This window comes from Orycteropus afer, unplaced genomic scaffold (genome assembly GCF_000298275.1).
Source record: "Orycteropus afer afer isolate SDZICR_OR568_19922 unplaced genomic scaffold, OryAfe1.0 scaffold00265, whole genome shotgun sequence".
NCBI lineage: Eukaryota > Metazoa > Chordata > Mammalia > Tubulidentata > Orycteropodidae > Orycteropus > Orycteropus afer.
In genome coordinates, this window is record NW_006921852.1 from 1,831,354 (window position 1) to 1,846,662 (window position 15,309).

At 36.5% G+C, this 15,309-nt stretch overlaps 1 protein-coding gene across 1 annotated transcript in view; it reads right to left on the bottom strand.

The window, feature by feature from the left end:
• Positions 1-15,309, bottom strand: part of TOGARAM1 (TOG array regulator of axonemal microtubules 1) — a 116,165-nt gene that overhangs the window by 62,102 nt on the left and 38,754 nt on the right. Inside the window, 4 exon segments of the mRNA XM_042782222.1 lie at positions 1,420-1,518; positions 4,213-4,365; positions 10,665-10,765; positions 14,270-14,502. Coding sequence (XP_042638156.1) covers positions 1,420-1,518; positions 4,213-4,365; positions 10,665-10,765; positions 14,270-14,502 — 586 coding nt within the window.

The window sequence follows — 15,309 nt, forward strand, 5'->3', positions numbered from 1 at the left end:
TATAAGCAGAGTTGAGTAAGTGTGAAGTCTGTATATAGGGTGAATAAATAAGTTTGGATAGGGAAAAGGCAGATATAAGAAGAACAGAAAATAGTGTTATAAGAGTAGATTGAAGTCAATCTGAACAGAAACTTAAATTAATCTAATGAGACTCTTCCAAGCTAAAAAGGGAAGTTTGTCAAGCATCTCATTATATTCATGATATTGAACAGAGACAGTAAAAGGTATATATTCTCAGTATGTAACCACATTCTAGTTTTACAATTTAAAAAAAGAAACTATAGCTAAAAAGCCAATGCAAGTTAAATATGTCACCCAAACATCCTCTATTCACCCTGAAATATATAATTTAAGAATTAAATTTTGATTTGTTCACATTTTATATGGGGAATGCAAAAACGGCAAGGAGGCCACATGTTCTGACCTCCTCTAATCTCACAAGAGGAAGGCAGGATTACCAGCAGTAACCCAAGGCCTATTACTGCAAGGCCAAACATGCTGCCTCCCTCCAGCCCTTTCACCAACCGTTCTTCCCAAAGCACCCACCACCTCTCTCCTGGGTTCGATAATTCGCTGCAGTGGCCACACAGAACTCACAGATTATGGGGTTTATTAGGGAAGCACCAGGCTACAACTCAAGTTCAGGAAGAACGTTCAGTCTCTCTCCCAGCCCACCGTCCCTCAGCCAAGAGTCTCTCACAGTCTCTTTCCCAGCAGTGCTGGTCCCTCGCTGTCTCACTCAGCAATGCGTGTCTCTTGCGTCTCTTTGCCAGCAATGCGTGTCTCAGGAGCCCGTGTCTCTTTCAGCAGCACGTCTTCCTCAACCAGCAGTCAGAGAGAGTTCTGCCTCCAGGAGGTCTCCTTTAGAGCCCGCAGGGTGGTCAAACTAGCCAATTATAGCATCAGAACTCTAAGCACCTGAGAGAGAGTGGGCACCTCCCAGAACATTGTTTTGTGCCTCACCCAACAGAAATATTCCAGGTGGACACCTTCAGCAATCAGGAGCTCTTGACTTGCTCATAGAAAATCTCACCTTGGAGTTTACAAAGACTTATGGGTAGAAAAGCCACACAAAGTAATTTACTACACTGCAGGGAACAAGAAATTATACTATTTATATTGCTCATTAAGCTTATAAATAGGACTACCACTTAATTTAAACTATGCTGACACTGTCTTAGCTATTCTAGAATTATCTTAGCAGTACCTAACCTATAGCTATCATGCCATATCTCTCTAGATATTACTGACATAAATTTACCTGAATTTTTTTTCAGAAGGTAAGAAATGTACAGTTAAGTATTCACTTCTGATTCTTTCAAATTAATAATTTTTAAAAAATAAATTCTATTAAACACCTACGTATTGCTTAAGTGTGAAGAGCACATATAATTAAAAAGCTAAGTAACTTTGAAATACCTTTTCCAACAACTACCACTGAGTCTTCTGATAAAGTATTTGTAGATGGCAAGTCAAAACTGGAAATTTGCTGTAAATCTGATGATGACCCTGTAAACCCTAAAAAAAACCAAAAAACAAAAAAATACAGATCTCATATTTTAAAATATTTATTTACAAAACAGTATTTTAGAATATTAAAACATAGCCCTTTAAAACTGAAATTTTATTTCATCAAAGACTTAACAGTTTATTTATTTGCACATATCTATTAATTCAATAAACATTTACAATTACAAGACCTACTATGGCCAGGCATTAGAGAAAAAAAGAAATATTCCTCCCCTCAAGGAGCTTACACACTTAAAGGTTAGAGGTAGGAGAGGCACACAAGCAAACAATTACAATGTAACAGTCCACAACAAAGGCCTAATTATGAAGGAAAGCCTTCTCTAACTTTCCAACCAAAACAGTTTACGTCAATCTCAAAGTTCCCTGTATTAATCTAGGTTAATTTTTATTTCAGTTTTCGTGGTTGTCTGTCTCTCTTATTAGACTGTAATGTTCATGGGAATAGGACTATGTCTATTTTTTATTATAATTTTTTCTTTTGTCACTCATGACTGAACTGGGCTGAACTAGGTTAAGTCCTGCTTTGTCCGAAACTACCCTTTTAGTTCTTGCTGGCCCATCAGCAATCCATTAATTTAACGTGTATTCTTTGAGCACTTTTATGTACAAAGCATAATCCAGATATAAAAATGAGTAGGATAGAATATTTAATATTAAGTTAACTTATAATTTAGTATGGAAGATCTGAGACACAAATGAATAATTAACTGTAAGGCAGAAAGAAAAGACTGCTCCAGAATAGGGAAGTGAGGAAAGATTTATGAGTAAGCGGCTTTTAAGCCAGTATTGAAAAAGCTGACATGATCTAGATCCATTAAGATTGGGAGAGGACATTCTATGCAGGCTCTACATGCAAACTAAATAAACTTCTAGTATTAAGAATGCTGGAGCATAGGACATGAAAAAAGGAATAGTAACAGGTAATGCAAGAAAATTACTTGAGAGTCAAGATTCTTAAAAAGCTCCTAAAAGTCAAACTACAGATTAGAAACTTTATTTTATGGGAAACAGGAAACTGCTCAAGGTTTTGACTTTACTTTAGAAAGACTTATGGAAGAGTATGTACCCTGGATTAAAAAGGGATGAAATAAGAGACAAAGTGCTTGACCAGGAGGCTCTCATAATGATCCAGAGAAGGGTTAATAAAATCCCATATTACAACTGTGGGAACATATATAAAGTTAGACTCTGAAAAATGGTAGGTTCGCCCATTGTCTGAAGTGAACAGTGAGAGGAAGCACATAAAAGATGATTCTAAAGCTTTAAGATGCTGAAGTTAGGGAAAAGGTAAAGGTATTAAATATGGATAGTAAATAGGAACAGGTCTGGAAAGGATGGGAAGTGTGGTTTTTGTTCACGTTGAATTCTGTTCACCAAATATTTAATAAGTGGTATAAAGCTGGAAATGTGGATGCAAAGTAATTTCCTGGAGTAGAATTAGCTATTGGTCAAAAAATTTAAAAAGATAGGGTTCTGCTGTCTATGAAAACAATGTCACTGGCGGGAAATGAACATATTCAGCAAGTATTTCAAAGCAAATTCTAAAAAGATAATGAAAAATTATACTAAATGAGGAATATGAGTTACTCCAAGAAGAAAAGCACTTTTTGTCCTTCATTTTCTTTATTTGAGATATAAAATATGTAGGTAAGTATGGAAAAATTCTATAATTCTTTATTTTTGTGAAAACAGTGAACAACTGATCTCTGTCACAAATAAATTATATTTAATAAAATAGAATAAATTAAATTAAATTTTGAGAAAATTTACAAGATAAAGTTTTCAATCAAGTTCCTTCTTATTCAATTTGGGTTATTTCCATACCTATACACACACACAACACACACACGCAGAGTCCTAAAAAATGACTGATTACCTGCACATATGTGACTAGAATGATTAGCAATAACGGTGATTAGTTGACCCTATTGCCATTGCAGTTGCTAAACAGAAAGAAAGGAAAACAAAAACAAAAACCTGTTCCTTACGATGTACTAGTAGATTACAAGGCTTAAATACAGGTGACTTCAAATTACTCTATTTACCTAAATACTTACATCCTTAAAAATCACTTCTACTCTTATGCCAATTTATAAAAAACCTGCAGCTGTAACAGAATCTCTGCGGTATCATCAGAGCAGTCATAGTGGTGTTATTTGCCACTTAATTAAAGAAGAAAAGAAGGAAGGAAATAGTTAACAAGGTTAGTGACGAAAAAGAAGCTTCCTTACATTCTACTGCAGGGAAATTATACTCCTGTTGCCAATTATACCCTTGCATGCAACCTAACTAGGCATCTGGGAGTCACTTACCCACATGATTTTCTCTACCTCATTTTAGTAGTAAACTCTTAGAAACTTTAGTAGTAAATCTCTTAGAAACTGTGTGTGTGTGTGTGTGTGTGTGTGTGAGTGTCTTGGGGGTTGAAGTAGCAGGGATTCCTTAGTTTTAACATGCTAGACAGCTGCATCCTGGGATTGGCTCCTCAGGAAATGCCATAAACCAATATATGAACCTTTGAGCTCTCCTATTTGGCAAAATTATTTGAGCAACAACACATCACCAAAAAGGTAAGATAAACATCTCAAAACCAGTAAGTAATTCTCAGTTCATTTTTTTAAAGTGATTCTAACCATGAGACATTCAATTTTTAAAAATCAACTTTTCATGAAAATTACTAACCTTTTGTATGCTTAGAATGTCGTGGGTGTTCCTTATTTTGTATTTTTAGAATACTAGGTGAAATGTCATATGATTTATCATCTTCAAAATCACCACATCCATACCCATAGTTCATTCGCTGACCAATTATGCTTACATTGGATGTCATAATTCCTATAAAATAAATAAAAATGTTCATTTTGATGACTTAGGTAATATAATATGATAGTAAAATATCTCTAGATTATCTGGACATCTAACTTTCTAAAGGCCAGTACCATGATGTTGCAAATTTAAAAAATGTTAACCTATTTTAAAATCTGTACTCCTTTTTATCTTACTAACACATAAGAATATTTATTATAAGCTATTCTATATTTCGGGAGCTCTGGTAGCATAGTGCCTAAGGCACTTACTTGACTGCTAACCAGAAGGCTGGCGGTTTAAACCCACCAGCCACTCCTTGGAAGGAAGGTTGGGCAATCTACTTCTGTAGTCACACCGCCTCGGAAACCCAAGGAGGGGTTGCTATGAGTCGTGTCCGACTCGACAGCACATAACAACAACAACCACCTTCTATATTTCATAAAATAAGTTTTTAAATCACAATGCAATTCAAAATTCAATGTTTGAAAGAGATATATGTGTTTTAAAAATATGACAAGCACTTAATGCATAAGTGAAATTCTTAATTTTATACCAAAAAGAAAATTTAAAAAATCCAGAACATGTTTTTTGTGGCTTGAAAGATGCCTATATTCTACAACATTTCCCCCCACCAACCCCACCAAGCAGACTTTATATTGAGTTGGCTAGTGAGGCTGTAAACTACACAGTGATTAATTAAGAGTTTGGAGTCTGGAATTAAATTCCTGATTTTAAGGCATAGCATAGCTACTTAAACTGATGAGAGAACCTGGGAAGGCACTTTACCTCATTTATAAAATGGCAGTTAATAGTAGTTATTATTCCAGAACTGTTATGATGATTAAATGAGAAGAATATATGTGAAGGGCTTAGCACAGTGTCTAGCACATAATAAATACCCAAATGTTACTACATCCTAATTAAAAACCAAACAAAACCAAAAAAACCCCCTGAATGTAAGCCTCCTTTTAACAAGTATAAAGAATTTAATCTACATTTTCATGTTTAAACACATCACCTATATTAATACCTTGCTGTTAAAATCATAAAATATTTAAATGAAAAATCTTAGAAGATAAACAGTTGAGTCACTTTCCACTTATATACAGTTTCTGTGTAAAACATTAAGACATCTTTAATAACGCTGTGGGTATTTTAATAGAAAACAGGATGGTGAGAGAGAAGGAGACTGGTGGTAGCATGATTGCAGAGGATTGTACAGGGCATTAAGACAGTTCATAGAAAAAGATTCAAGAACTATCTGATGGTAAATGGATAGAGAACTTCCAGAGTAAAGGAGTATCTTTCTGAATTCTTCTTAGTTTTGATAGTTAATCCATAAAGTAAGCTACATAAAGATACTGGCTTTGGGTAAAAATACTATTAAAGATGATACTACACTAATGCTATATGAAGAAAAGTGTAACATAATCTTATTCAGGAAAATCAGCACAACACGATATAATAGGTAATGGTGGACTGTATGTGGAAATCTGTACTGGAAATGCTATTGTAAAGACAGACGGCATTTATAATTTTACATAATTATTACTTTTGTTTTTGTTCTTCAGTTAATCCTCATTCTAAGCACTATAATTTTTATGTTCTGATAATGAAACACAAATAACCTGTAGAAAGCACTTGCTTACTGGGAAAACAAAAACAAATACTATCCCATGAACAAAAACTATACACCCAAATTTATAAAATCCGACATTATTAGCAACTTAATATTTTGAAGATTTAACCAAGAATATCTTACAGTGAATTCAATAATAGTAGCGTTTCCAAAACTTGATTCTATAAATACCTGTTACTTGTTTAAAATACAGATTTCTAATTCTGAAAATTGATTCATGAGGTATGAGGAAGATGAGGCCCCAAAATTTACATTTGTTAACATCCACCCAAGGTGATTCTTAGGATTAGGCAAGTTTGGAAAATACTGAATACTGCATATAGAATTATGTACTATGATAAGACCTATCACCCTAACAAGACTTAAGTAACTCACAAGGTCATACAAGGATCAGAGGGGAACTCAAATCCAGGTTTTCAAAATCCACTCTTTTTCCCATTCCAAAGATATTCTTCTAAGAGAAGGTTCCATTTTTACAAACTAAAAACAACCTAGCAACTAGATGTCTCTTCAAATTTACATAAACACTTGTAAAATTATAAAACAGATCTACTAGGATGATCAGCCTTAAAAAAAGGAATGAAGATTACCAGGGATGGGAGGGGAAGGGAAAGCAAATCACTAACTAGAGGGTAGATACATACTAAGTTGGGTGAAGAGAAAGACAATACACACAGTAAGAAGGTAGTCAAAACAAAATGATCAAAGCAGAGGAAGACACTGGGAGAAGCACAAGAATTAAAGGCAATAAATATAAATACTATTACATACACAATCCTGCAAATAACATTAATAATCTATAAATGGACACACAGACATTCAAGCTTAATGGGAAGGTAAATGGGACTATACCCACAAATGTATACAGGATGGACAGAGGGTATTTCTACACATGTACTTATATGTGCTACAAATATATCTATTAATAGAGTATAGCATACAGGGGGCAATGTTATGAAAACTTCTTAGTCATACAAATACCTTAAGGGAACGACTCTTTGGGTATGGGGACTCAGGACAATAGTCTCAGGGAACACTAAGGTCACCTGGTGTAACATAGTCCACAAACACAATGTTCTACATCCTACTTTGGTGAGTAGTGACTAGGGTCTTAAAAGCCTGTCAGTGGCCATCTAAGGTGCAACTACTGGTCTTTCCCCCTTTGGGAAAAAAAGTGAAAAAAAATCAATGACTAATCAAATCAAACGACTAATTGTACCTCAGCCTCCATGACCTTGATGCAAGAAGAACTAGATAGTGTCCAGCTACCACTACTGACTAATCTGAAACGGATCATAATAGGAGGTCCTGGATAAAGTGGGAGAAAAATGTGGAATAAAACTCAAGATCATAAAAATGACAAGATTACTGGTCTGATAGCGACTGGTAGAACCCCTGAGACTATAGCCCTTAGACATCCTTCAAGCTGGGAACTAAACTCACTCACCCCCCGCCCCCCGGCTCAACTCTCAGCCAAAACATAGACAGGCCTATAAGGTGAGCAATAATATGAAGAATATATGCACTCATTAGAATAAACAACCATACGAGATATAAAAGGCAGCATTTGCCCAGGGATAAAGCTAACATTAAGAAGAATGATATGCAATTCCCATTCTAAACAGATTTCCCATTCTAAATTTTTCTGAATATTCTAAACAAATTTTTCTGCTAAATGATTACTAGTAACTAAATGTACTTTCTGAGAAGTGATGTTGTAAGTGATGGAGCTTCTGAAAATCTGATGCCTGGATCACACTCCATTCTAATTGTTTGGAGGTGGGAGGGAGACATGGGTACACCTATGGTATGAAAAGGGGATCAATTTTTCAGGTAAATATTTTTTCTTCCAAGAATAATACAATCTTTATTATTGCCAAAATGGTCTTTCAAAGGGTTATAAAAATGATTTGTCTTTATTAGTAACTTGAAAAATTTTAAATCTGAAAACACACTTTCGTCATTTTTCAAATCAAAGAAAACTACAAAGTACTATTTTAAGAAACTATAAGAGATCTACATAATGGAAGAACACACCATGCTCATGGATAGGAAGAGTGAACATTGTGAAAATGTCAATTATTACCCAAAGCAATCTATACACTCAATGCAATCGTAACCCAGATCCTATCAATATTTTTTAAGGATATGGAAAAACCAATCACTAACTTTATATGGAAAGGAAAGAGACCTCAGATAAGCAAAGCACTACTGAAGAACTACAAAGTAGGAGGTCTCAAACCCCCAGATCTCAAAACCTACTATACAGTCACAGTAGTCAAAACAGCCTAGTATCAGTACAATGACAGACACATAGACCAGTGGAACAGAATTGAGAAGCCAGAAATAGATCCATCGACCTATGGTCAGTTGATTTTTGACAAATCCATTAAACGGGGAAGAGATGGTCTCTTTAACAAATAATGATAGCACAACCTGATATCCATTTCAGAAAAATAAAACAAGATCCATACTGCACACCATACACAAAAACTAACTCCAGATGGATCAAAGACTTAAATGTAAAACCTAAAGGTATAAAGTTCATTGAGGAAAATAGGGGCAAATTTATGGCATAAATAGATTGGCAAGCATAACCCAAAATGCACAAACAGCTGAAGATAAATATCCATTCAGGAAGTCCAACGAACCCCAAACAGGATAGACCCCAAAAGAAAATCACCCAGACATATCATCATCAAACTTACCAAAACCAAAGATAAAGAAAGAATCATGAGAGCAGCATGGGAAAAATGAAAAGTTACTTACAAAGGGCAACCAATAAGACTAAGCTCGGATTTCTTAGCAGAAACCATGCAGGCGAGAAGACAATGGGACGGTATATATAAAACCCTGAAAGAGAAAAATTTCCAACCAAGAATTATGTACCCAGCAAAACTGTCCCTCAAATATGATGGTGAAATTAGGACACTTCCAGATAAGCAGAAATTAAAGGAATTTGTGAAAACCAGACCAACCTTACAAGAGATGCTAAAGGGAGCCCTTTGGACAGAGAAACAACAGTCAACAACAACTGACCATTAACACACATGATGATATAACCCAGAAACCAACCCAGCTATGGAAATATTCAAAGTAAATAAGCCTACAAGATTGTAAACAGGGAATCAGGGACATCAACTGACAAATGTGGACAACTACAAACCAAAAAGAGGGGAAAATCTGTGTTATTACAGAAACTTCTAGATGATAGGGAAGTCAAGACAACTACAAGATAGAATGGACTGTTCTAAACTTGGGAAGAAAACTATAAATCACAGGGTAACCTCAAAGAAAAATTATAAACTTTCACATCAAAAAAGAGAACCAGTATAAATATTCATCAAATACTAAAACAATAGCAATGAAGGAAGTGATAACACAAATCATAGACAAAACGAGCTCAGCATAGAAAATTATATGGAAGAAATCGACACTACAAAAAAGCACATAACAAAAATGACAGCAACGAATTCTATTTGCTGATAATTACGTATCTGGCAAGGGACTTGTGGTGGTTATGTTTTTGTGTTAAGTTGGCTGGGCCTGGTTGAGTGGTTGGGCAGCTGGTGGTAGTTATTCCCCATGATGAGATTGGCAATCAACTCCATGGTGGGATCTACCACAAGCAGCTGAGTAGCTGTCTTTGGGATGTGGTATGCTTCCTGTATATAAGGAGAAGCCTTGGGAATGGTCTCTAGCCTATGGCACGCTTGGATCCTGCATGTAGCCATGCCGTTGCCATGCTCTGCCGACCTCAGGACTTACAGTGGACTTAAATTGATGGCCTGCCATGTGGTTTGGTAACATCGGGTACCATGTGCCTTTGTATTTGTCAACCTTGGGTTTGTCAGCCTCAGCAGCCACCAACTGTCTGAGTGAAGAAATGCCTCTACCTCCAGTAGGCTGGGAGCAAGAGGCAGAGCTGAAGCCCAAGGCTGAGGGGCTTTCACCCAGCCCCTAGAGCCTGGCACTTTGAACTTGGACTCAAAGCCTCCAAACTGTAAGAGAATAAATTCCTGTTTGTTAAGGCCATCCCATTTGTGGTATATTCCTGTCATAGCGGCATAGGTCACCAAAACAGGACTTATCTCTAAGATTTATAGTAGGAGAGTGGATGACCAAACTATGGTACATACACATAATGGAATACTATGGAGTGCTAAAGAATAATGTAGAGTCTGCAAAACAGCGCATAATATGGATGAACTTGGAGGACATTATGCTGAATGACATAAGTCAATTGCAGAAGGACAAATATAGTATTAGTTCGTTGTTGTGGAGGGTCAAGGAAAGGTTTATATATGGAGGGAAGCTTTCTTTGTTGGTTGCCGGGGTAGGAGGGGAGGGGAGGGAACATTGCCCCCCCCCCCAAAATGCACTGACCCATGTCACTTTAGTTTTGTGTATTTCACTATACATAAATTATATTTCAATAAAATGCATTAAAAAAAGAAGAATGTAGAATCTACAAAACATATTACATGGATCAACTTGGAGGCCATTATGCTGACTGAAATAAGTCAATCACAGAAGGACAAATATTGTATTAGTTTATTATTGTAAAAAGTCAAGCAGAGGTTTATATATGGAAAGAAATTTTCTTTGTTGGTTATCAGGGTGGGAAGGGAGGAATGGGAACACTGCAAAAATAAAAACAAAACAAAACAAAATAGTCACAGAATACCTGCACTGTGGCTTTGTTGAGCTATATGAGAGTTCTTATTTTTTGCTGAAGAAAGTCTTGTGGAGCCAGGTTTTGATCCAAATGTTGGAAGTATGTCTGCCCTACAACAAAACAAGGTAATTTCAATAAACTTTTAAGATTCAGAGCTATTTAACACTTTCACATCACATATTCTCTGCTCTTTTTAATAACACAAAATAATGAGATAGTAAGGCAGCAACAAGTATGAAAAGCTATGGCTAAAAATATCTTTTATAGGTATTCTCAGTATTCTTTTACAGGTATTCTTAGTTTAAAGTTCTCTTTGAACTTGCAACTTTTTAAACATATGGCTAATTCTTAGTTATTCATAAGAGGACTTCCACAGGAAATGAAAACTCATCGATTTGTACTGTATAATCTTTGGTTGGGCCAAAAATAAATGGTCTATGAAAACCTATTTTAAAACCAAATCAAATGATACCTAATTATCTAACACAATAACCGCTCTCACATATGTTGTTATGTGCTGTCGAGTAGGACCCAACTCGGTGACCCCTCCTTGGGGTCTACAGAAGTAGATTGCCCAACCTTCCTTCCGAGGAGTGGCTGGTGGGTTTGAATCACCAGCCTTCTGGTTAGCAGTCAAGTGCCTTAGGCACTACACTACCAGAGCTCCTATAGTAACATAAAAATAGAGACCTGTTTCCTAGAGACCAGCAACAAGTGAGTTCAGCAAATGCTGCTTTCTTCTGCAACTATCTTTGCTGCACTTTCCTGACATAATGAAAGCAAACTGAAAAATGTTACATCCGAATGAAAGGAAACTAACTGTTGTTGTTAGGTGGCGTCAACTCAACGTTGACCTATAGCAGCCCTATATTTACAAAAGAATGAAACGCTGCCCAGCCCTGTGCCGTCGTCCTTACAGTCTTTGCTGTCCTCGAGCCCATCATTGCAGCCACTGTGCAATTCATCTCGCTGAGGGTCTTCCCCTCTTTCACTGACCCTCTACTGTACCAAGCACAATATCCTTCTCCAGGGATTGGTCCCTTCTGACAGCATGACCAAAGTATGTGAGATTAAGTCTTGCTATTGTTGTTTCTAAGGAGTATTCCGGCTGCACTTCTTCTAAGACAGATTTGTTCACTCTTCTGGCAATCCATGATATTTTTGGTATTCTTTGCCAATACCATAATTTAAAGGCATCAACTCTTCTTCAGTCATTTTTATTCACTGAGCAACTTTCACATGCATATGAGGGGATTAAAAATACCATGGCTTGGGTTAAGTGCACTTTAGTCTTCCCTGTAGGCATACAGATATTATCATATCACTGACAGATCTTGAAATGTTTTTTAACCATGAATGCAACACCATTCCTCTTCAATCTTTCATTTTCGGCATAGCAGACCATATCCTTGTCAGATCCAAAACGGCCAATACCAATCCATTTCGGGTCTCTAATGTCTAGGATATAAATCTTTTTATATGTTCCAATTCATTTTTTACAACTTCCAACTTCCTAGATTCAAACTTCATATATTCCATGTCCTGATTATTAATGAATGTTTGCAGCTGTTGCTTCTCATTTTGAGTTGTGCCTTATCAGTAAATGAAGGTCCTGAAAGCTTTCCTCTATCTACCACATCAAGGTGGACTCTACTTTGAGAAGGCAGCTCTTCCCCAGTCATATTCTGAGTGCTTTTCAACCTCAGGGACTTATTTTCTGACACTGTATCAGATAATGTTTCACAGCTATTCATAAAGCTTTCAGTTGCCAATTTTTTCAGAAGCGTATGGCCCCATTCTTCTTCCCAGTCTGTCTTAGTTTGGAAGCTCCCCTGAAACCTGTCCTCCATGGATGACCCTGCTGGTATCTTATATACTGGTGGCACAGCTTCAAGGCATCACTCACAGTATGATAAACCTACTAAACTTAAATATGTTTTAGAAACCCTAGGGAGCTCTGGTAGCATAGTGCCTAAGGCATTTGTCTGCTAACCAGAAGGCTGGTGGTTCAAACCCACCAGCCACTCCTTGGAAGGAAGATTAGGCAATCTACTTCCATAGACATACCCCTCGCAAACCCAAGGAGGGGTGGCTATGAGTTGGGATTGACTCGACGGCAGGGAGTTTGGGTTTTTGGTTTAGAAACCCGAAATTCCTTAAAGGTAATTCAGTCTATAAATGAGGGGCTACTGAACTTCCTTTTCACAGGGTTCAACATCCAAACAGATTAACTCCATGAGACAATATAGGAAATAGTGAATTTTAAATGTTATAAAATAAAATGAAGATCCCCTCCCAATTGGGTTCCACATTATTTACAAAATCTTACAACTGTAGGACTATATTACAAAATTCCACCTTCATGGAAGATGGGGGGAGAACATTAGATCTAAAATAAATAATAAATTAAAGATAATTATCTGTTAATTTAATGTAAACTTAATTCCACCAGCCAATGTAGCCATTACAAATTCATTTAGTAAATATATTATTCGACCTGGGTGATTACGACAAAGAAACACCCGGTAAGAAAAAATTACCCATTGCAAAATAAACTGTTATTTAAATTAAAAATAGAAAAAAAAATCATGTGATGAGACAAACCATTCACAATTATACTAAAAAATAGAGTTGAAGTCTATGAAAGGCTGAAATCAAACACCTTTTTCCTATGATTACCTACATGTTAATTTCCAGTTCACTTAAGCAAAAATAACTTTAATCTAACTTTAAATATTTACTTTCAGTAGCTGTATTACCACCATAAACATAGTATGGGATAAAATAAAGAGAAAATAAACTTAAGAAAAAACTGACACCAAGGATGTGACATAAATGAAACTCTTAAACATTGTCAATGGGAGTATAACATAGTACAATCATCTTAGAAAACTGTTTAGCAGTTATTTAAAAAGTTAAGTATACATTTACCCTACGGCCTAGAAATTTCACTCCTAGGTTTTTGTTCAAAATAAAGGGAGAGATGATTCCCCAAATCCCTACACTGAGTGATAAACATGCCTAGAAATCGGGGGGGGGGGGGGAATCACTGAATTTTAGAGATTATAGTGAAAAACTGGAAAAGGCAGTGAAATTGCTATGCTAGAAAATAATTCTGTCAGCATGGGATGGCCAGGACTCTAATTCTAGCACTACTGACGTTGCAGGGAGACTCGAGACACCTATCAGAGCTGTGGCGGGGATTCCTGAGCCTCTACATAATAATGGAAATATAAGATATAAGAAATAGTGGCATAAGGGCTAGGTGAATTTTATCCATAAATTGGAAGAAATCAATTCTGAGTTTAGAATAAAGCAGGAATATTAGCTATAGGTCAACTAGCAAAAGAGTCAAAGATTGAGAAAAGATCTAAGGTAGAAAGAATATTAGAATAAATTTTAGGTAAGCAGAAACAAGTAGTGCTTTGGAGATAAGTCTTATAGTAATATAGGTGCTCTAGTTACAGATGGGGTTGTTTCTGTGCTGAACACCATGCCAAACTAAGCAAGGTAGTATCTATAAACTTTTCCTTTTCTTTCAAATGTACTTAAAAAATTTTTAAACTATAAATGGTTTTAAAGTTTTCCTCAAACATGCCAAAAAAATAAAATACATTATTCTCTTCCCCTGGGGAGTTGTAGATAGAGAAGAAGTCAATGATTCTTGGCTGTAAACTCCACTTTCACTGTATGAGCTGATGTTTGGAGAAGAAGATCGAGATGGGGAGTCCACAGTCAAGTCGAGCTTAATTGCAGAATCAGGGCTTTCCAGATCAGAAGTACTACCACTCAGTTTTGCCCTTTTCTTAGCTGCACTATTTCGAAGGGACCTAAGAGAGCTCTGCATCTGAGAAAAAAAATGAAAATAATTAATTTTACAAGAGGCTATAAATTCTGTATATTAATGTTACTCTTATATGTTTAATTCCATTAACTATCCCCAGCTAAAAATAACCAGAACACTGGTGGTTCAAACTCACCAGCCACTCCTCAGAAGGAAGACTGGGCGATCTACTTCCATAGCGATACTGCCTTAGAAACCCAAGGAGGGATTGCTCTGAGTCAAATCAACTCGCTGGCAGTGAGTATCCTTAACTAGCCACTCCCCAAACAAGCACTAACAAGACAGATGCTAAGATTTAAGTTGCTGTTAGCTGCATCTGAGTCAGCTCCAACTCACAGTGACCTTCTATATAACAGAATGAAATGTTGCATGGTCCTGTGTAATCCTCACAATCATTGCTGTCTGAGTCCATGGTTGCAGTCACAGTGTCAGTCCAAATGTGTAAGTATTATATTAAGTTGTAAGCTACTTGAGAGGAAGGGTTCAAGCTATTGTTCACCATGATATCTCAGCACTAGGTATAATGATTAATGTATATACCCAATTACTTAATAAATAAATAAAAGAACCAGGTGGTAGATATCAGTGTTGAAATCACAGAGGTCCAACTAATCTTAGATCACTGGTGTGATGATGTGGCTACTTAATAGTTCTTTGTTGTTGTTGTTATGTGCCGTGGAGTTGGCCCTGACTCATAGCGAACCCTCCTTGGGTTGCTGAGGCAGTATCACTACGGAAGTAGATTGCCCCATCTTCCTTCCAAGGAGTGGCTGGTGGGTTTGAACTGCCAGCCTTCTGGTTAGCAATCAA